The 23,022-nt window shown below is 37.9% G+C and overlaps 1 protein-coding gene across 1 annotated transcript in view; it reads right to left on the bottom strand.

Annotated features, from left to right (window-relative positions):
• The window catches only part of KMO (kynurenine 3-monooxygenase), a 47,930-nt gene that overhangs the window by 15,870 nt on the left and 9,038 nt on the right, over window positions 1-23,022 (bottom strand). Inside the window, 5 exon segments of the mRNA XM_066235260.1 lie at window positions 1,484-1,571; window positions 7,213-7,261; window positions 16,230-16,319; window positions 18,134-18,231; window positions 18,519-18,588. Of these exon segments, the coding sequence (XP_066091357.1) occupies window positions 1,484-1,571; window positions 7,213-7,261; window positions 16,230-16,319; window positions 18,134-18,231; window positions 18,519-18,588 (395 nt within the window).

Genomic DNA, 23,022 nt, shown 5'->3' with positions numbered 1-23,022 from the left:
TTCCTAAATGAAGAAAGACAATCTTGAAAAGAAGGCAAAGCCTTCCAAGTGGAGGAAATGTATGAACCAACGCGGGTATGTAACCTGGAATTTTATTTTATTTTTTTTTATTTTTTTTTATTTTTTTTTTAGGAACAATACATCTGGCTTGAGCAAAGAGGAGCAGAAGATACGCTTAAGAAAAGAATCCAGTGTGGGGAGGGAAAAAAGGGAGAAGATAATTTTGAATGTTAAAACAAAAGGTTTAAATACATTGTCCTGGCATAAGGGAAAAACTTATTTATTTTTTTTCCATTGGGAGGATGACGTATGAAGAGTGAAAACATAAGAAATCTCACTTGTAGTGGGCATGTTGGCATGAAGGCAGACTGTAGAAGAGGCCGGGAATGGAGACAAGGTGACCACAGTAGTCTACCCGTGCAGAGATGACAGCCCAGGACTGTGGTGCTCAGGAAGAAGACAGACTCTGAAGCCAGCAGAAAAATTAGGAGAAAAGAAGGAAAGGAAAGAATCACTTGACAATGATTCTATTAATAATTACCTGGGTAATATACTAGGCAAGTCAGGAGTGGGGCATGCTTGGAGAAAAGCAGATGACCAAGGTTACAGATGAGTTTGAGGTCATGGCAAGAGGTATCTATGAAGATGTTTAATGAAAAATTAACATTGATTAGGATTGAATTTAGGACTCAGAATAAAGGTACAGGCCTGGGCTAGACAGCTTCATTCTAGAGATGTGAGTTTAAGGTGGTTGTTGAATGAACTGGGAATCCATGACATAGCACAAGAGTGGGCCATGAGGCTTGGAACTTTAGAGGAAATAGAGTCAGCTAAGGAGAAACAGACAATAAACATCCAGAAAGAGAGGAGGAGAAGCAGGGCTGTGGAGGGTCATCTGTTGCTAGGGAGGATAGAGATGGAAACCCAGTGTGGGCCCAGTGTGGATACTGTGGGAGGTAGGGTGAGCAAGAGGCTCCCTGACCTACTCAGAGGGATCAAAGGCTTATTTTCAGCCTACAACTCATCTAATCTAGAATCTAGTTGAATTCCCTTTGAGTAATCATTTACCATATTTCCCCATGTATAAGATGTACTTTTCTCCAGAAAAATTTGGGGTCTACAACCTGGGTGTGTCTTATACAGTGGTTGTTGATTTTTTTTACTTGCATTTCCCTCTTTTTGTGCTTGTTTTTGCACTCATTGTTGAAGACAGTGATTGTCATCAGACACAGATGAGGACAAGCTAATGGATGGGAGTTTTGACAGTGATGAGGAGTTGTATGAATTTTATGAATAAAACTTGAGTTCAGTAACTTTATGTAATATTTTTTTCCCCCAAATTTCGGGCCTCAAAATTAAGGTGTGTCTTATACATGGGAAATACAGTAACTCTTTCAAAAGAGCCAAAGAACAAAGTTTACAGATTTACAGATATTCTTCATTTTTTTCCTCTTAAGTCAAAAGGCTGATGACTGGTGATTACCCAAGCACAGTGATCATGCCTTCCTCGGGGTTACATTTCAACAGCCTGTGGCCAAAGTACACCTTCGCATTGGGATATTTCTCAACAGCTAAGGAAACAAAGAAAGAAAGCAAACAACTAAATTTCCAATTCTTATTTCACATAATCAAGTTGAAATACTAATCATTTTCTGACAACAGTATGCTAGAGCTATTTATTCTTAGCAATGTAAAAATGATTAAAGTGATAATTTAACAACTCTTTGGTAAGTATTCCAGAATAATTTGATAGAAAAAGACATGAATAAAAATCAACTACTCTCATCTCAAAAAAAAAAACAAAAAAAACTAACTTCTTTATGCAAATTCTGGCATTGCTGTAATTATTGGCACCTTGGGAAAGAAATAGGCATTACATATTTTTTAAGTTGCCTGTAACTTAAGGCTTTATTTGTGATTGAAAATATTCAGCCAAACTCTTTCTCATACTGTGCCTGCTACAAGCCCTCTAGATTTCTAATTCAAGTTGTAACAAATATAAATTATTGTTACTAATTCTTTTTTTATTATTATTAAGTGAGAGGCAGGGAGGCAGGGAGGCAGAGAGACAGACTGTTGCATGCACCCCGACCAGGATCCACCTGGCAAGCCCCCTACAGGGTGATGCTCTGCCTATCTGGGGCCACTGCTCCATTGCTTGGCAACCAAGCTATTTTAACACCTCAAGTGAGGCTATGGTACCATCCTCAATGCCTTGGGCCAACTTACTCGAACTATTCAAGCTGAGAAGGAGAGAGAAAGGGGAAGGATGGAGAAGCAGATGATTGCTTCTCCTGTGTGTCCTGACTGAGAATCGAACCCAGCACTTCCACATGCCGGGCCAACACTCTACCACTGAGCCAACTGGCCAGTGCCTTGTTACTAATTCTTTTTATAATGACACACTGGAACTTGTAGGCAGAAAATGAGTAAAAATAGTTGGAACCTCTTAATAAATAAAACCAGGTTATTATAGTATATTTATTTTATTTTTTATTTTGCCTGCTAGCCATCTATAGAATTTAGTGATTTTCATTTTATGAACTATTAATCATGTTCTTGTCATAGTAGTAAAATATGATTTTTGTCCCTATGAATTCTCCAGTATACAAAGCTGTAATTACAGGCTATTTATTGTTTTTAAAGCTACAAATCAGGATGTAGGGATTAGTTCAAAACTATTCATCTTCTAAATGGAGTAACTGAGATTCTGGAAGGAAAAAAGAAGATGTCTGAGATCACAGAAATTAAAATGTCAGGAAATATAAGCCAGAGGTCCTGACATTCAACTCAGTAGTCCCGTCTATATTTATCTCTCTCCTTTATTTATTTATTTGTTTGTTTGTTTCTAATTTGGAATTTTTTGTTCTATTTTGATTTAGTTTGACTTGAGTATGAAGACATGAAGACTTTAAGATTCCTGAATGTAGGACTAGGAGTTTTAGGATATTGAAATCTCAGTGATCTTAAACCAAAGATTTATTTATGTGTAAGAAATCTTTTGGCAAATAACTTCAGATAAATCAGAATTTATCTGAATCACTAAGGCTGCTTTTTTTTTTTTTTTTTTTTTTTTTTTTTTTTTTTTTGTATTTTTCTGAAGCTGGAAACGGGGAGAGACAGTCAGACAGACTCCCGCATGCGCCCGACCGGGATCCACCCGGCATGCCCACCAGGGGCGACGCTCTGCCCACCAGGGGGCGATGCTCTGCCCCTCCGGGGCATCGCTTTGCCGCAACCAGAGCCACTCTAGCGCCTGGGGCAGAGGCCGAGGAGCCATCCCCAGCGCCCGGGCCATCTTTGCTCCAATGGAGCCTTGGCTGCGGGAGGGAAGATAGAGACAGAGAGGAAGGGGGGGGGGGGTGGAGAAGCAAATGGTCGCTTCTCCTATGTGCCCTGGCCGGGAATTGAACCCAGGTCCCCTCACACCAGGCGGACGCTCTACCGCTGAGCCAACTGTCCAGGGCCACTAAGGCTGCTTTTTACAAATACAAAATGTATTTGTAGAATCAACTTTATTTTATGTTTTTCTTAAATGTATTCTAATACCTCCCAAAGAATATGCCACAGAACAATAGTCCTATGATGTGCTCCCTAAAAGAAAACAAACTTCTGTGGTCAAATCCTTTAGAGAAATGCTAACACTCTGACCATGGCCATGTCAGAAATGCTGTCCAGGTCTCCAGCTACCTGTGGCTCTTGAGTATTTGAAATGTGATGACAGGTCCAAATGGAGATGAGTTGAGGGCATAGGATTTTAACAACTTAGTGCAAAATAATAATAATAATAACATAAGAGTATGAAAATGTCTCATAAATAATTATCATATTGATTAGATAGTAAAATGATAACATTTGGATATACTAGGTTAAAATACATTGTTAAGTTCACCAGTTTCTTTTTAGGTTTAAGTTCACCAGTTTCTTTTTAGATTTTTTTAATGTGATTAATATAAAACTTTAAATTACACAAGAGACTGACATTTGAGACTACATGTTGGACAGCATTGCCCTAGAAGGTCAGCAATGCAAACTAGTAGACTAAAGACCCTGAAAGTACTGTATAAAGAAAGACTTAAAACTTGTTTGATCCTGACCAGGTGGTGATGCAGTGGATAGAGCATCTGACTGGGATGCTGAGGACCGAGGTTCGAAACCCTGAGGTTGTCGGCTTGAGTGCAGGCTCACCAGTTAGAGCATGGGTCGCCAGCTTGAGTGTGGAATCATTGACATGACTTCACAGTCACTGGCTTGAACCCAAAGGTCACTGGCTTGAGCAAGGGGTCACTGGCTCAGTTGGAGCACCCCAGTCAAAGTACATATGAGGAAGCAATCAATGAACAACTAAGGTGCCACAACTATGAGTTGATGCTTTTCTCTCTTCTTTCCTATCTGTCTGTCCCCCCCACTCCAAAAAAACAAAAATAAAAACAAAAAACCCTAAAACTTGTTTGATGCAGGACTTATCAAACTCACTTGATCATATGTCCTTTTTCTGTTTATCTTGCCTAACAGTTATTAACATCCCATGAAATAATGAATTGTGGAAGAATTCCTCATGAAATGCTGATGCAGGAAAATGCTTTAGTTATTCTGGGGGGGGTTGTTCACTCAGGAATAAATGAGCATTTATACTTGATTGACTATGTGGATGGGTGGTTTGTGAAATGGACTAAAGAACATTACATTCCAAACAAAGTTTAGGAGTCACGAGGTTCAGCATTCATTTTGCTAACATAGCATTTATGAAGTTGCATGCTGTGCAGCACATTTCAGTGACAAGCAGTGAGAGGGCTTCTACTCGTGCACTGAGGCTGATCTTCCCCATTTGTGTCAGCTCCTTAGTATTAGCAGATGTTTTATATATAATATTGGAGGCAGTGATTGTAGTAGTTAAAAGCTTAGACTTTGAAATAAATAGACTCAAGTTTAAATCCAGATTCTATCAGTTATTAATAGTGTGATCTGTTACAGTATGGAGCCCTGTAAGCCTCCTTCACCATCTGTACAACTGAAATAAAGATAATTCCCACCTCACATAGTTGTTGGGAGGGTTATACAATTCAATGCATATATAGCACTTAATATAGTGCCTTGTGCCTCAGTGAATGCTTGTTTTTATGTTTATCTTAATAAAGTCATAAAATACTATAATGAGATTGTCTTAGGTCACCCATACTACATTTTTTAAAAGGTATTTTTTAGTTTATATATTTTCTTAACACAGACCTGAATCTATCTACCCAGCTAAGTCCACCTTCCCCATCTGCCCATCCAAAAGACAGCCTTGAAAATGTAGGTAAAAAAATTGAATTAAGAATACTAAATCCTAGCCCTGGCAATTTGTCTAAACAGAACGTCGGCCTGGCATGTGGAAGTCCCAGGTTCAATTCCCAGTCAGGGCACACAGGAAAAGTGCCCATCTGCTTCTACGCCCTGGCCCATTCTCTTCTCTTCTTCTCTTCTTCTCTTCTCTCTTCTCTCTCTCTCATCCTTTATTGCAGCCATGGCTCAATTGATTTGAGCGCTTTGGCCCCAGGGACCAAAGATGGCTCTGTGTTGCTTCCACCTCAGGTGATAAAAATAGCTCAGTTGTGAGTGGTTCCAGATAGGCAGAGCATCAGCCTCAGATGGGGGTTGTGTGGTGGATCCTGGTTGGAGCACATGAGGGAATCTGTCTCTATCTCTCCTACTCTCACTTAAAAAAAAATACTAAGTCCTGTTTCTTAAGTCCCTGGTGAATGTACTAGAATGACTTTCCACATCACTCCTCCTCCCAGTTTAATTCAATTCAATTCTACAGACATATTACAAACTAGCTTTGGGTTCTCCAAAGAGCAGAGACTGCTAGTCTGCATCAAGACAAACTGATCTGGGAGACAGAAGGTGCTTAAGAGGCACGCTTTGCAGGGAATGAATCTAGTTAGTACAAATGCTGAAGAGGAGCCTGACCTGTGGTGGAGCAATGCATAGAGCATAGATCTGAGATGCTGATGTCGCTGGTTTGAAACCCTGGGCTTGCCTAGTCAAGGTACATATGAGGAGAAATCAACGAACCATTAAAATAAGACAACTATGATCTCGCTCCCTCTCCCTTTCTCTAAAATTATAAATAAAATCTTTAAAAACAAACAAATATAAACAAATGCTGAAGAGGAGAAAAAACTACTATGACCAAGGGCTACATGGGATGTGATTGGATTGATTAACTAAGCTTCATATTTAATTACCAATCCAGGGGCTTTTTCATTAATGTGTAAGCCTTTGTAGTTACTCAAATTAGAAACATCAGGGTTATATTTTACACCTTCCCCATTTTCAACCTCCTACACCCTCTTATCTATTGGGTCCCCTAGAGATGCCATGAATTTACACCCTTTTCTCCAACTATGTTGCTATAGCTTTAGTCCAGGGCCTCCTTTTAGCTCACAGGGATTATCCCAGTACTCTGAAGACTGCAGCCCTCTACTACCTTCCACCTTACTGCTTTTCATTTTTCTGAAATTCAATTCTAATTGTGTCACTTTGCAAATCATTAGAGCATATCTGTTGTTCTACTAGACTGTGCATTATTCATAGGGGAAAGCACTCATTTATTTCAGTATGTATGAGACAATAGGAATTCAATACACATTGAACAAATAATTTTCATTTAGATCCTTGAAAAGATGAAAAAGAGACACTAGAGTAGTGGTAGTCAACCTGGTCCCTACTGCCCACTAGGGGGCACTCCAACTTTCATGGTGGGCGGTAGCGGAGCAACCTAAGTATAAATAAAACGATAGATTTAACTATAGTAAGTTGTTTTATAAAGATTTATTCTGCCAAACTTAGTGAAAATCTGAGATAAAGTACTTGGTAAGTAATTATTATTATATGCTTTAACTTGCTGTAACTCTGCTTTATAAATTTTATAAAGTAAAGTTACTTCCCTACTTTATAAATCACCATTACTGTGGAACTGGTGGGTGGTTAGAAAATTTTACTACTAACAGAGATACAAAAGTGGGTGGTAGGTATAAAAAGGTTGACCACCCCTGCTAGAGGATGTATCACTACCACTATTTGAGGACTTGGTATGGCACATAGTCCTTTTCTTAATTGCTAATAACAAGAAATAGTAAAAAAAAAAATCCCAATAAACCCTGTGACAAAGTTAGGCTCATATGTTATACTCAAAATGAAAACTGGTAAATAAAACCTTGGACTTACCAGTTAATAGATCCTTGTTTAGATTTGCTCTGCTTATGGAAAGAATATACTGCAAGAAAAATATAGTAGATACTGTTTGTTTCTGGAGAATGGGCAAATACAATTGTTACTCACTTAGAAATAGGAAAAATGTATTATTTAGCAGAAGGTTGCAAATTTACTTTATAACCATTTAGCTAAGTAGCCTTTTTTAAAAAAAAAAATAAACACTTTAACCAAACACTAATATAATGCTTAAGTTTAAACTTAGGCTTTTTCGAAGTTGAAACTATATAAAGCAAATCCTTATAGAAAAATATTATTTTCACTAACATACTATAGTTTTAACAGCAAATCATAAATTTCAGATTTTTGTCTTAGGTCTCCAAATTGAGCTGTTTAAAAAAAACTTCAGAAATGACAGCAGCATTAGAACCAATGTACTATTTATTTCCCAAAGAGATGACCTTGACAGACTTCATTTCAGTGTGAAAGGCTGTGTGTATGTATGGCGGTGGTGGCCAGAAAGGCGTTGTTTGTGAATTTATAGGACAATTCAGTGGGGTTGACTGTCCCATGAGGCATGGTAGACTCAGTACATCGGGTCCACTATACTTTTATGGGTACATAAAGATGTTTTAATTTTAGTTTATTTTAAAATCAGAAGAAAAATAAATAAATATAATGACTATATGAGAATGAATCCAGCCTAGATTATATTAATGTTTATATCAATGCACTCATAGAATCTAATTTTTACTATTTATTTCTCTTACAGAGAAAGGGGCCCACAAAGGCAGGAGTGCCTACCTGGGGCTTATGAAAAGCCTAATGCAGCCCTGCAATTCAGGGGGAGTCTATTGCTTTAAAATTTTTAACCATATAAATTTCCACATTATGGCATATCACATTTAACACAAATATAATAATTTATGAATCTTCACCTCATCCAAATGAACACACTTAAAATCAACAGCTAAATCTATACTTGGTAGAAAACAAACTTGGTCATGTGACAGAGGCAATGACTCAGGAAAAGCTTCCTGTGTCTTTACTACACATTGAAATGAACAGAGACCTATTCATTCTCTCTCTCCTAGTTCTGTTCTGTAGTCTTCTAAGTCATTAATTACCTCATTTCAATGGAAACCACTCCTGTTATTCAAAGTATGGAAACATTCTAATTCTAAAGGCTCACTTACATGGGGGAAATATTTTTCCATACCAATTATCAGACTTAATTGACATCTGGAAACTGATAGACACATAAATAGGTCCTGTAGGAAGACCACAGAAGGTCCCTGCCTGGTCTACTCTGTATCTTTCAGTGTTATTTTTTTCAAAATCAAAAGTTAGAATCACTTCTATCTAGTCTTTACCTGTTCTGAAAGGTTGATCTTATGAAGAGTAAATATAACTAAGTCAAGAGCTATGAAATGGCTCTTGTAACCAAAATAATAGTGAAGAAGATGATGATGAAGTTAGATGATCTCCTTTGGAGATTTGTAAGACTTATTCAAATATGTCAGAAAAAAATGTTCACATTCTATGTACCGAATGCCTTCAAATGAGAATATTTCCTAGTAAGGGAAACTCATTTCTTTCAGTGCCTAGAGACACTAGGAATTCAATACCCATTGAACAAATGATTTTCATTTAGATCATTGAAAAGATGAAAAAGAGATACTAAAGGATGTATCACTGCTATTTTTCAAGAATTTGGTATTGTACATAGTCCTGTTCTTAATAACTATTGTTCTGGGGCTTGGGAGATTAGGAGTAAAAATTGGGCAGCTGTGACCTCTCTTTTTAAGGGGCTATTTTGGTAGTTCCCAGTGCAATCTGGGAGGGAGATAGGAGGAAGTAGCCAGACTTGAAGAGCCTGGACACTGCAGGGAGAAAGAGCAGAGAAAACAACAGCTGGAGAAGGGAGGCTCAGAGAAGGGGTTCAGATGGATTTTGGAGATTAAATTGTGTACATTAGCAATTTCTAGATTACTATTCTGTGTGCAATGTTGGCCCTCCAGGACCCATAGGTCTGCAGCACATTCATGTGTCTGTTGAGTGAACGTTGTTTGTGAAAATTGGTGAAAGGAGTGAACTTCATGTTTAGACCATTGTGACACACAGCCAATACTAAGGGAAAGGGAGTGGACACCAAGAGGCAGCAGAGGCAAATAGAATGCTCCCTAAGGATCCATAGAAATACTGGGATCATAGAGAAGGTTTTGGATTTCCCCAGATATGAAATGAAGCAAGTCAAAGCAGTCTTAAAGAATAAGGAAACCTCTATATTTGACTCAGATATAAAAGTAATGACACAAATCAAAGAAAAAGCGGTGGCTATAAATTTAGCATTAACTCAGTCTTAAGTATTGAGAAATGGCAGAATTTGTGGAGGAGGAGTCATTTTCTCTTTCTTCTAAGCACCTTGTTGGACAATCATTCATGATAAAGCTACTTCTCTATGTTCCTTCCTGATGGTACAGGTAAGAAAGTTAATGTTAATTTCAGGTCCACATCATTCTCCTTCTCTAGCTTTCCTGACATTTTGAGCCACATCTCACTCCTGAGTCTATTTGTATTTGATTGTTTTGCTCTTCACCGAGGGGATGGGTGTGTTGAATGGGCCTTCTTCAGCATATTTCACGTTAATCCAAGAAGAAGGTGGATGATTGTTATGAGTCACTCTCAATTTGGTGAAAGACGCAGCATAACTTAGCAGTAAAACCCAGCTCTCCTGTGTGGGCCACCCACATCATGCTCTGCTGGCTATTGGCTCAGAGGAAACCTGTCTCCTTTTTTCTTTGAAGCCGACCTCATGTAATCATGCAGCTTCTTTCTTCATTCATGAATCAAGGTGGTTGGATTCAATGACTCTAAGGTTGCTGATCACTGTCAGATTCTGTTATGAGAAAAGTAAGTTTACACGTTTTCTCATCCAATACACACTTGACACTTCAAAATTTATACTTTTTAAAAATCTGATCTTGCCCAACTTCCTTCCATTGATAGACCTTCATTTGATTGGGCTATCTTACTGCCCATTTAAGATTTTAATAAATTGTCTCTCTTAAATCTCATTTTCTTTGTGAATACTTCCCTGAAAACCAAAGCTTGCCTCTCTCTCTCTGAACCATATAGCTGAGCATTCCTGCTAATATTCAACTGAGGCCTTTTCACATGACCTTGATTTCTATCTCTCCTTATCCTAGCAAGGATTTTTGGAGACACCGGGCAAAGATTTTCCTGCCATGTATATCCTGCTGTTCCTCAACTACCTACAAATTGTCTGCTCTCCCTTCTGAAATTTGATACCCCATTCCCCCACACCTCTAATATTGTCAAAAATGTCATATATATATATATAATTTTATTTTATTTTAATGTATTGGGTGTACATAGATTCTAGTGTCCCTCTGAATACTTTGCCTCTCCCCCATGTTCCCCACCACATCCCCCTTGCCCTCCTTCCTACAACACCCTCGTTCAGTTTTGCTTTTCTGCTCTCATTCCATCCTATCATCCCCTTTTCCTTTGTCCGCTTTCCCTCTGAACCCTTTGATCTCACCTCTGTCTCTATTCCATTCCTCAGTTCATATTGTTCATTGGATTCCTCAAATGAGTGAAGTCATACGGCATTTTTCTTTCTCTGCCTGGCTTATTTCACTTAACGTAATATTTTCCAGGTCCATCCATGTGTCGCAAAAGGTAAGATTTCCTTCTTTTTATGGCCCCATAGTATTCCATTGTGTATATGTACCATAGCTTTTTTTTTTCCCTGTATTTTTCCAAAGCCAGAAACAGGGAGAGACAGTTAGACAGACTCCCGCATGCGCCCAACAGGGATCCACCCGGCTTGCCCACCAGGGGGCGACGCTCTGCCCACCAGGGGGCGATGCTCTGCCCCTCCGGGGCTTCGCTCCACTGCGACCAGAGCCACTCCAGCACTTGGGGCAGAGGCTGAGGAGCCATCCCCAGCGCCCGGGCCATCTCTGCTCCAGTGGAGCCTCGGCTGAGGGAGGGGAAGAGAGAGACAGAGAGGAAGGAGAGGGGGAGGGGTGGAGAAGCAGATGGGTGCTTCTCCTGTGTGCCCTGGCAAGGAATCAAACCCGGGACTTCTGCATGCCAGGCCAACGCTCCACCACTGAGCCAACCGGCCAGGGCTGTATGATAGTTTTTTAATCCACTCGTCCACTGACAGACACTTGAGCTGTTTCCATATCTTCACTATTGTAAACAATGCTGTCATAAACATGGGAGTGCATTTTTTCTTTTGAATCATTGATGTGGTGTTCTTGGGATATATTCCTAAAAGTGGGATGGCTGGGTCAAAAGGCAGTTCCATTTTTAATTTTTTGAGGAATCTCCATACTGTTTTCCACAGTAACTGCACCAGTCTGCATTCCCACCAGCAGTGCAAGAGGGTTCCTTTTTCCACACCCTCTCTAGCACTTATTATGTGTTGTTTTGTTAATGAGTGCCATTCTGACTGGTTTGAGGTGATATCTCATTGTGGTTTTAATTTGCATTTCTCTAATGATTAGTGATGTCGAACATTTTTTCATCTGCCTATTGGCCATCTGTATGTCCTCTTTGGAGAAGTCTCTATTCATTTCTTTTGCCCATTTTTTGATTGGATTGTTTATCTACCTGGTGTTGAGTTTTACAAGTTCTTTATAAATTTTGGTTATTAACCCCTTATCAGGCGTATTGTCAAATATGTTCTCTCATTGTGTGGTTTGCCTTTTATTTTGTTCATATTGTCTTTAACTGTGCAAAAGCATTTTAGTTTGATATATTCCCATTTGTTTAACCTGTCCTTTATCTCCTTTGCCCATGGAGATAAATCAGCAAATATATTGCTCCAAGAGATGTCGGAGAGCTTACTGACTATGTTTTCCTCTAGGATGCTTCTGGTTTCATGACTTCCATTTAAGACTTTTATCCATTTTGAATTTATTTTTGTGAATGGTATAAGTTGGTGGTCTAGTTTCATTTTTTTGCAGTTAGCTGTCCAATTTTCCCAACACCATTTGTTAAAGAGACTGTTTTTACTCTATCAAATATTAATTGTTCATAAAGCTGTGGGTTTATTTCTGGGTTCTCTGTTCTGTTCCATTGATTGATATGCCTGTTCTTATGCCAGTACCAGGCTGTTTTGAGTACAATGGCCTTGTGGTATATAACTTGATATCAGGAAATGTGATACCACCCATTTTATTCTTCTTTTTCAAAATTGCTAAGGCTATTTGTGTTCTTTTTTTGGTACCATATAAATTTTTGGATTATTTTTTCTATATCTTTGAAGTATGTCATTGGTATTTTAATAAGAATTACATTGAATTTATGAATTGCTTTGGGTAATATGGACATTTTAATAATGTTTATTCTTCCTAACCATGAACATGGTATATGCTTCCACTTGTTTGTATCTTCCTTGATTTCTTTTATCAGTGTTTTATCATTTTATGAGTACAAGTCTTTAACCTCCTTGGTTAAATTTACTCCTAGGTACTTTATTTTTTGTTGTTGCAATAGTGAAGGGGATAGATTCCTTAATTTTTCTTTCAGACAGTTCATTGTTGGTGTATAAAAATGCCTCTAATTTTTTAGTATTAATTTTATATCCTGCCACCTTGCTGAATTCATTTATCTGGTCCAGTAGTTTTTTGACTGTGGCTCTAGGGTTTTCTATGTACAGTATCATATCATCAGCAAATAATGATAGTTTTACTTCTTCTTTTCCAATTTGGATGCCTTTTATATCTTCTTTTTGTCTGATTGCTGTGACTAGAACTTCCAAATCTATGTTGAATAAGAGTGGTGATCTGCCTTATTCCTGATCTTAGGGGTATTGCTTTTAACTTTGGCCCATTGAGTATGATGTTGGCTATGGGTCTGTCATAGTTGGCCTTTATCATGTTGAGGTATGTATGTTCCCTGTATTTCCACTTTGCTGAGAGTTTTGATCATGAATGGGTGCTGGGTTTTATCAAATGCTTTTTCTGCATCTATTTGATATTATCATGTGGTTTTTCTCCTTCCTTTTGTTTATGTGATGAATCACATTGATTGATTTTATATGATTGTCTTATAGTATATAATGTACCCAATGTAGCTGCTGTCTTTGGAATTTTCCTGGGCTTGTCCTGTTTATGTGAATTCCCTATGTGCATGTATTAACCTTTCAGTTTCTCTTGTTCATCTCTCTGTTAATTTGGTCACTGGCCCAGACTGAAGAACTCAGAAGGTGGGAGTAAAAGTATGTATATTAATATTGTTTAGCCCCAGAGTTAGCACAGCTTCTACTTGAGTGGCATGTATAGAATTTACTTGCTTATTAAGAAGAGGTGATTCTTTTTTTTTTCTTATAACACCAAGCTCAATTTGGAGCCAATTAAACAGAATATAGTATCTTAAAATGTTTATGATGGTCAGTGGTCTTTCCTCCCCTTTATTTCTCTGACAGGCTGAGGAACAAAGACTCTGTATCTATGTTTTTATAATGCCAAATGAGCAGGTTATTATTTCTAAAAAGTCATTAAATAGAAAATTTTTATTTTTCCCTGCCCCCTTTTGCCCCTTAGTTGTTGGAATGTTTTAACATCTTAACTATTTTCAAATACACAAATAAGCAGTTCAATGACATTAAGTATATACATTCACAATGTAGTGCAACCATCACCACCATCCATCTACAGAACTATTCATCTTATCAAATTAAAACTCTATCCACATTCTACCTTCCTCCAGCCCCTGGCAACCACCATTCTGCTTTCTGTCTCTGTGAATTTCACTGCTCTAGATAACTCATGTAAGTGGAATTATACAACATTTGTCCTCTTGTGACTGGCTTATTTTACTTAGATTTAAGTCATCAAGGTTTATACAGGTAGTAGCATGAGTCCCTTTGCTTTAAGTGCTGAGTAGTCATCCATTGTATGTTGTATAGAAAACCTACATTTCTCCTCCTGGCATCTTTTACCCTCACATGACTACTGCCAGCTGGGTGTTTAATAATTAACCCAATTCTGGTACTATCTGCCTGGAGATAGTGTCAGCTTTCACAGGTTGAGGGCTCAGCCCCACAAGACTGCCTTCTCCCCACTTCAGATGCCAATCCTGAGTCTAGTTTGTCACCTGTGCTTCTGACTGATGGGTTATAAATCAAAGGTTCCCCAGACCCCATTGTTAGTTTTGATCAATTTGCTAGAGTGGCTCACAGAACTCAGGGAAACAGTTTGCTGTGTACCAGTTTATTACAAAGGGGCATGGTAAAGGGGACAGGTGAGCATCCACATGGAAGAGATGTATATGGCAAGGTATATGGGAAGGGGTGCAGAGCCTCCATGCCCATTCCAAAGCACCACTCTCCCAGCACCTATTCATGATCACCAACCTGGAAGCTCTCTGAACCCCATATTTTGGTATTTTTGTGAAGGCTTCCTCACATAGGCACGATTGATCATTACTCCATTTCCAGACCCTCTCTCCTCTCAGTAGAATCATGCTAATCACAGCTTGGTCTTTCAGGGGACCAGCCCCCGTCCAGGAACCCACCAAGAGTCACCTCATTAAAACAAAAGACATTCATAACCCCCAGGAAATTACAAGAGTTTTAGGAGCTCTCTGCTAGGAACCAGGGGCAAAGATCTATCTATCTATCTATCTATCTATCTATCTATCTATCTATCTATCATCTATCTATCTATCAATCTATCATCTATCTTTCCTATTCTATTCTGTTCTATCCTATCCTATCCTATCCTATCCTATTATTTCACATAGGTATACATCACATTTTTTTATCTGTCCATCCATCAAAGGACATTTGGTATACTTTCACCTTTTGACTACTGAAATGCTGCTATGAACAAGGATAATTAAATAGCTGTTTCTGATCCTTTTGGATAAATACCAAGAAGTGAAATTGCTGGATCATATGGTAATTCTATTTTTTAAGTGTTTGAAGAACCACCACAGTTTCCCCTAAGGGCTGTACTATTTTATGTTCCCACCAACAATGCACCAGAACTCATTCCTGTTTCTCCACATCCTCACCAACATGTGATTTTCTGTTTTTTTTCTGACAGTAGACATTGTAATGATGTAAGCTGCTTCTGCTATGTGTTCTCATCACAAGATCCACGAAGACACAGTTTCTATGAGCATAAGTGCTTTATCTCTTGCTTCCTACCCAAAGTGTGGTCCACGGACCAGCAGCATGGACACCACCTGGGTGTTTTGGGATTGCAGCCTCCACCCCAGCCATACAGAATCAGACTCTACATTTTAACAGGATCCTAGGTGAGTCTGATGATCATTGTTATACCTGCAATGGGAGGTCTGTGTAGGGTCAGACACAGAAAAATAGGAACCTCACTTGGGTTTGTACTTAAAATGAAGTGTTGCTGGACAAAGCAAGTTAGATTTTTACACTTGTTGATAGGTATTTGGTACGCTCATTCTCTTGAAGAAACAAACTTAGAAGGTATAAATGGATAAAAATACATACTTTGCCCAACTCTGTATGTTATATGTGAAAGATAAGAAAGAACATAAAGCAAGATAATGGGGTTTTTTTAGAACACTCCATCACATTCTGGACTCTGATGTTTTAGACATTATGCAACACTGAAAGCATATTGGATCCATTCTTAAAATTCCATTATAATTAAATTTGTGGTGAGAAAGTCAAGGAAGGCAACAATATCATAAAACCCTCCAAAGTTGTTCTTGCTTGATAGTAAATACATGGCAATTTTCTCTGTATAACTGAAAGGAGATGGGAGGGAAAGGGTGACCAATACAAGCAAAGCATAGAAGCAATAATAGTGATGACAATAATAATTAACTCTCATCAGGTGTTTACTAAGGGTGAGTTCCTATTTTAAGCATCTCTTGTGAATTAACATTAACTAGCTTACGTTCCTGAATTCTAAACCAAGGCAGAAAATTTCAAAGATGTGTCCAAGTGGAGAGTTATAGACTTTAAACTCAGATATAACCAAACAAGTATCTCCACGTCCACCTACCTGTGACTTTGTCCCATAGGGAATTGCAGACTTTTTGCCCGAAAGAGAGTGAATCATTCTTGCTCTCATTGGAGTACCTTGAGATACAATCTGAAATAAAGCCAGAAATATTTATTTCAATTTCTGTAACATGGCATTATGTGGATTTTAATAAGATAGCTATTAATTTTAAAGTGTGATTCTGAAATACAGTGTGTCCATAAAGTCATGGTGCACTTTTGACCGGTCACAGGAAAGCAACAAAAGACAATAGAAATGTGAAATCTGCACCAAATAAAAGGAAAACCCTCCCAGTTTCTGTAGGATGATGTGGCAGCATGTGCACATTTGCAGATGATGACGTAACACCATGTATACAGCGGAGCAGCCCACGGCCATGCCAGTCAAGATGTGAATGGTACAGAGGAAAGTTCAGTGTGTTCTGTGGCTCGCTAAATTCAAATCTGTGACCAAAGTGCAACGTGAATATCAACGCATTTATCACGAAGCACCACCACATGGGAATAACATTACTTGGTGGGATAAGCAGTTGAAGGAAACCGGCAGTTTGGTGGAGAAACCCCGTTCTGGTAGGCCATCAGTCAGTGACAAGTCTGTAGAGGCTATAAGGGATAGCTACCTAAATAGCCCTAAAATATCTGTGCATGAGCCCACATCAAACTACACTGAATAGGTATGAAACTGGGAGAGTTTTTCTTTTATTTGGTGCAGATTTCACATTTCTATCATCTTTTGTTGCTTTCCTGTGACTGGTCAAAAGTGCACCATGACTTTACGGATGCACTGTATTTTTTAAAAAATAATAAATTATGTAAAAGGCCATGGAAGCACAGTATGGTGGAAACTTATTGAAAACTGTATTCTTGAAAATTTTAGTTTTTGCTGTTTTTTGAAACTTTAGGTTTTGGAATGGACTTCAAGTTCATTGGGTCTAAATAGAATATTACACTTGAAGAAAGTGTTTCGTTGACAGAGAAGTTAAGTGATTTGCTCGTGCACAAAAGAGCAGTACTTGGGAGTAAAATCCAGGCCTCCTGAAACCCAGTGCAGGGTTTTCCCCACACACAGGCCTAAGAAAAGTGTAGGAATGCAAACGCAACTTATATTATTATCTTAAAGACCCATTGTCAGGAAAAGTCCTAACAAGAAAAATACATTATTTCTGTTCATAGTTTTAAGCTGCATGAAAGACAGGGAAAAGTTCAATGACACTGAGACCATGTCAGTACAATCTACTACAGGCACACAATCTTTATCCAAAACCTTGGGGCCCATTGGTTTCAGAATTCAGAAGTTTTCACATTTTTGAGAGGTAGTTTTATGCATGTGTGGCTATTTCATAGTACCCAGCAGGGACTAGGGCACCATCTCATAATCAAACAAGATGTTTCTGTAAAACATAGTCACACCAAATGAAAAAAAGATTAAGGCCATAAAAAGTCTCACACTAGGTCAAATTTTCTGCTGACTGGGTGTTAAAAATCTTTTCATTTTTGGAGCTGTATGGAGTATAGAATTGTGGGTAAGTGACTATGAACTTATATAGTAAGAGAATGGAGTTTGCCTGCCTACTCTCGTCCTAATGCCAACTTAGATATCATTTTCTATAGGCAGAGATTTACCATCCTGTTGAGCACACATGTCAGAAGTAATTATCAAGTGGGGTTGCAGTATTCATCTGCCCCATGTTGTGTGTCATGCTCTGGATTCCCCCGGGTGCTCAAATGTCAAATATTCACCCTCTTGCCAAATTTAGAAGTTTGAAAACCTTTGTAGAATGAGTGTCTGTATGCAGAGGTTCTCAGCATTCAATAGTGCTTGAAACCAGGATGAAATCAAGACCATGCAATTGTTGAAAAACAGCAAGTATTACCTTTTATAAGGAAAATGCTTTAACAAGATACCTGATCTTCCAGGCCAATGGCTTTTAAGGCTTGTCGTCCTCTATAAGAAAGGGCCAAGTTAATGCTTCTTCCACGTGCAAATTTAGCCACTCGGATATCTAAGACATTGGAAGTAGACTCCATGTTACACACATCTCCTTATATCCTGGGACAGGATAAGCATGTAACACCTGACTAACTGGTGTGATTGGAACCAAATTAAAAGACCTTGTTAACTTAAAAAAAATACTAATGATAGTAAATTTGTATTCAATGAATTGAGATAGTAGAGGTTTAAAAAATTCTAACAGTTCCTCCTTTGTTAAAAATAATATCATTTTAAAATCTAAAGAGAAAGAGGTCAGAGAATGAGAGCCGGGTGTCACAGTTTTGAGTATTTTCTTACCTTCCCTAGCTTCATATACATCAACTTGGAAATTTCTCTTCGCAAGGAAGCATGCATTTAATGATCCAACCTAGGAATCAAAGCCATTTTTAAGTATTTCCATCTGATTTCATCAGTATAGGGAATTTTAAAAAAATTATTTATTAATTTTAGAGAGAAGAGAGAGACAGAGAAAGGGGGGAGAGAGAATGGGGGTGGAGTAGGAAGCATTAACTCCCATCTGTGTCTTGATCAGGCAAACCCTGGGTTTCAAACTGGTGACCTCAGTGTTCCAGGTCGTTGCTTTATCCACTATGCCACCACAGGCCAGGCCAGTAATTTTTTACTGGCAAAATGTAGCATTGTATGTGGCTTGGCTAGCACACTGATTTACTCAGTCATTACTAGAAAGTACCACTTGCAAAAATAATGAGATAATTCAAGATTAAATGCTGTAATTTTAGAGATAGATTTCTTTATATATTTTTTATACTGAGATATAACTTTCATATAGAAAGATGATTAAAACATGTATACATACAGTTTACCGAATAATTAGAAAGCGAATGCCCACATAACGATCACTCTGGTCAAAAAGCAGAACATTACTACTCCCCCAAAGCTGCCCCACTTCTCCCCAATTACAATCCCCAACCTTTCACCAAAAGGTAAATATTATGCTGTCTTTGTGAGGACCTATCCTTGGTTCTTCATAGTTTTAGTGCTTAAGTATTATATTATCACTAGTCAATATAGGTTAATTTTCCTTGTTTTTGAATTACAAAATTAGGACACATATGTATTTTTTTTGCATTATGTTTCTTTAACATAACAATGTGCTTATGAGATTTATTCATATGATTGCACATAAACTCAAGGTCATCTATTTTTATTACTCTATGATCCATTGTTGTATGAAATCTTGCAGATGATTTAGCCATTCTACTGTTGGAGGACATTTGAGTTTTACCTGGTTGGGGAATATTATCAACAATGCTGTGAAGAACATTTTTTTGTACATGAATTCTAGTACATATGTGTAAGATTTTCCTCTAGAGTTTTGTACTTGGAAGTGGAATTCCTGTTCAAAGGTTGATGTTTCTTTACCTTTATTATGCCACATATTTCAACATACTGGTGTGTTTTCCAATCAGTAGCTTCTGGGACTTTATGTTTGCCAGCACTTGATGTTTTCAAACTTTAAACATTGTGATTGGAGGGTAATATGGGGAGGAGTGTGCTTTAATTTGCACTTGACTGATTACTAAAGAGGTGGACACTTTTTATATATTGATTGACTATTTAGAGCTCCTCATTTGTGAAGAGCCTGTAAAGTCACTTGCCCATTTTCTATTGTGCTGTCTCTTTTTTTAAAAAATTGACCTTTTGAGTTATTTATTGGTCAAAGTACAGAGTTTTTGTCATTTTTAAATGTTGCAAATATCTTCTTGTATTCTGTGGCTTGTTTTTAAACAATGTGGTATCTTTTAAGAATAAGAAGCTCTTTATTTCATTGTAGTCATATTTATCAGTATTGTACATTATTGTCAATGTATTTAGTTTTTTTAAGTTATAAAAATTGATTTTAGAGAGAGAGAAAGGGAAAGGGGGGGATATCAATCTGTTCCTGTATGTGCCCTGACAGAAGATTAAACCACAACCTTTATGAATTAGGACAATGTTCTAACTAACCAAGCTATCTGGCCAGGGTGCATTTGATATTTTTTTAAGAAAATTTTTCCTACTCTGAGATTATGAAGAATTTTTTGTCTATTGTCCTCTCAAAGCATTACCGTGTTGCCCTCCTAATAGCTTTATGTAGGTTGTAGTGATTTACCTACTGCTTCATCACTAGCAACTTAAATTTGGTAAGATCATCCACACTTAATTATCACACCTGAATTCTAAGCAAAATTCATTCAATGATGTTAACCAGCCTCTTTTCTTGAGACACAAAAACTATTCTTCATTTTCTATTTTTCTTCATACATACCTGGCCATTCCCTCTTTTTCTCTTTTGCCCTTGCAAAGAAAGACAGCTGAATGCTGGGATTTCCCAAACCTTCATCACATCTTCCACACCCACAAAGATGAAAACACATACATCTCCTATGCAGATCTCTTCTTTGAGCTCATGCATATGCGTGTTGAATGGATGTAGCTTCTTAAATGTCTCAAAGCACCTTGGAATCAACAGATTCAGACCAAAATGTGTGACCCTTGCCCCTCATCTTGTCAATTCTCTGCAATTTTCCTTACATCATGAGTAGTATTCCATCCATCCAGTCGCTGAAACTAGAAACCTAAGAGTCACCCTTGGCATCTCTCTTCCCCTCATCCTCCATGTGTATTTCATTCCAAGTTCTGCCAATTCTACCCTATAATGTTTCTCCATCTACTCATCTCTTTCCATAGTCACCAGTCTCCTTCTAATTATTATAATCATTATGCTTGACTAATGCCCGGTTTTCTGTCTCTTCTACCAGCATTCACTTGGCCTTTTACCACTTGTTCTCCATAAGCAGCCATTTGGAATATGTTGAAATAGATTATTTGAATGAACTCTTCTGCCAAAAAGAAAAGGAAACACAGAGAGATGAACCTGGCATTGGGAGCCATGCCTAGGGCTATTTTGCAGGGCAGATACCAGAAAATTTCAGCAGAATTTTGATAGACTCATGGAACGACAAGGACAAAAATCTGAAATTGAGAAGACCCACCCAACTTTCTGCTCAGGAATATTTAATAAACCCACAGGCTTTGGGCCAAGACTCTAAACAGGTACATCCTAGGAGAAGGGTAAACTGGAAATAAACCAATGGTCAAAAGGACTAAATTTTGCCTAGCAATCATCTCTAATTCTGATTGGATTACATTCATCTGGGATTGCCAGTAACCATAGCCACCTGATAGAAGCAAACATAATCTTCTCTACAGAAAGAATGACATCACCATAAGCCTCACAGTTTCTTAATACTCTTCTTAATTATGTATATATTCTAAATGTATATTTAAAATATATTCTTAGTAATTTTTTAAATACATAAACCTGATCATGTTACTCTTCTACCATAGCCCCTTTTTAGGCATCTTTCGTCCTTACCATTCTTTTCCACCCTCCAGAGGATGTAGCATGAGTTACTTCTGTGGCCATGAATCATTTTCCCTTTCCTCTTTACCTATTGAACACCCACTCACTGCAGGTCTCCACTCAGCTACACTTCCTCAAGAATTCCTTACGTTGACCAGTCTAACTACCACAACCCCCCTCTTATGAGTTCTCATAGCACTATGGACTTTCCCTTTAAGAAGCCTTAAGAGTTTAATTGTGACCCCCCAAAATTCATATGCTGAAGTCCTAACCTCACTACCTCTGAGTTTGATCTTTGTAGGAGACAGAATGATTACAGAGGTATTTAAGATAAAATGAGGTCATTAGGGTGGAGTCCAAGCCGATTTGACTGGTGTCCTTATATCCATAAAAAGAGGAATTTTAACACAGAGATTTGCATAGAGGGAAGACAATGACACCAGGAGAAAATGACCATCTACAAACCAAGGAGAGAAACCTGGAACACTTCCTTCCCTCACAGACCTCAGATGGAACCAACTCTGCCTACACAACACCTTGATTTCCACCTTTCAGCCTTCAGAACTGTGAGACAATAAATGTTTGTTCTTTAATCCACTTGACTTGTGGCACTATGGTAAGGCAACCCTAGGAAAGTATGTACTACAAAGAGCTTATATAATACAAAGTTTACAACCACAGAGTGGTTTAGTAATCAATGTCTGTCTAGCCCACTATGCTGCAAACCAGTTTTGCTCACCATTTAATCCCTAGAGTCCATTGTGTTTGCAACAAAGTGCCTCATAAATATTTGTTGTATATAAATAGAGAGTATAGATTATATTTTTAACTAAAATTTGTAGCCAAGCCAAGCTAAAATTTATTGAGCACCTATTTTGTATAATTTAATCTGCTAAACTTTAGGAATTGAAAAGTACCAAAATAAATCCTTGTGCTCTGTAATATCCAATTTAGTTAAGAAGAAACAAACACATAAACCAGTCAACACTTAATCACTTAGGAAAGCCCTCTTTTTACATAAAAATTTTGCAGATTCCCCATATTATTTGAATTTCTATTATAGGTTGGTTAAAGAGAAGAAGGAATAAGTTTAATCACAAAACATCTACATATACTTTAAAACTAATTATATGTTTGAGCCATATAATTTTATTTCATTTACCCAAAGTTTTGGGTGCATATATATGGAGTCCTTTCCTTGAAAAGTAATTCTGGGCCCAGGGGTAAAATCAATGTTCATCAACTGTAAGAAATGTACCATTCTAGTGGGGAGATTAATAATAGGGCAGGGGATATATAGGAAGTCTCTGTACCTTTCCCTTAATCTTGCTGTGAACCTTAAACTGCTCTAAAAAAGAAAGTTGTAAAAAACAAACCAATTGATCATTTATCCCATATGTATCCACTACTGATACTAGGAACACATTTCTTTTT

This window comes from Saccopteryx bilineata, chromosome 1 (assembly GCF_036850765.1).
Source record: "Saccopteryx bilineata isolate mSacBil1 chromosome 1, mSacBil1_pri_phased_curated, whole genome shotgun sequence".
Taxonomy (NCBI): domain Eukaryota; kingdom Metazoa; phylum Chordata; class Mammalia; order Chiroptera; family Emballonuridae; genus Saccopteryx; species Saccopteryx bilineata.
The sequence above is the reverse complement of the archived record's forward strand: the minus strand, read 5'-3'. Positions and strand labels throughout refer to the sequence as shown.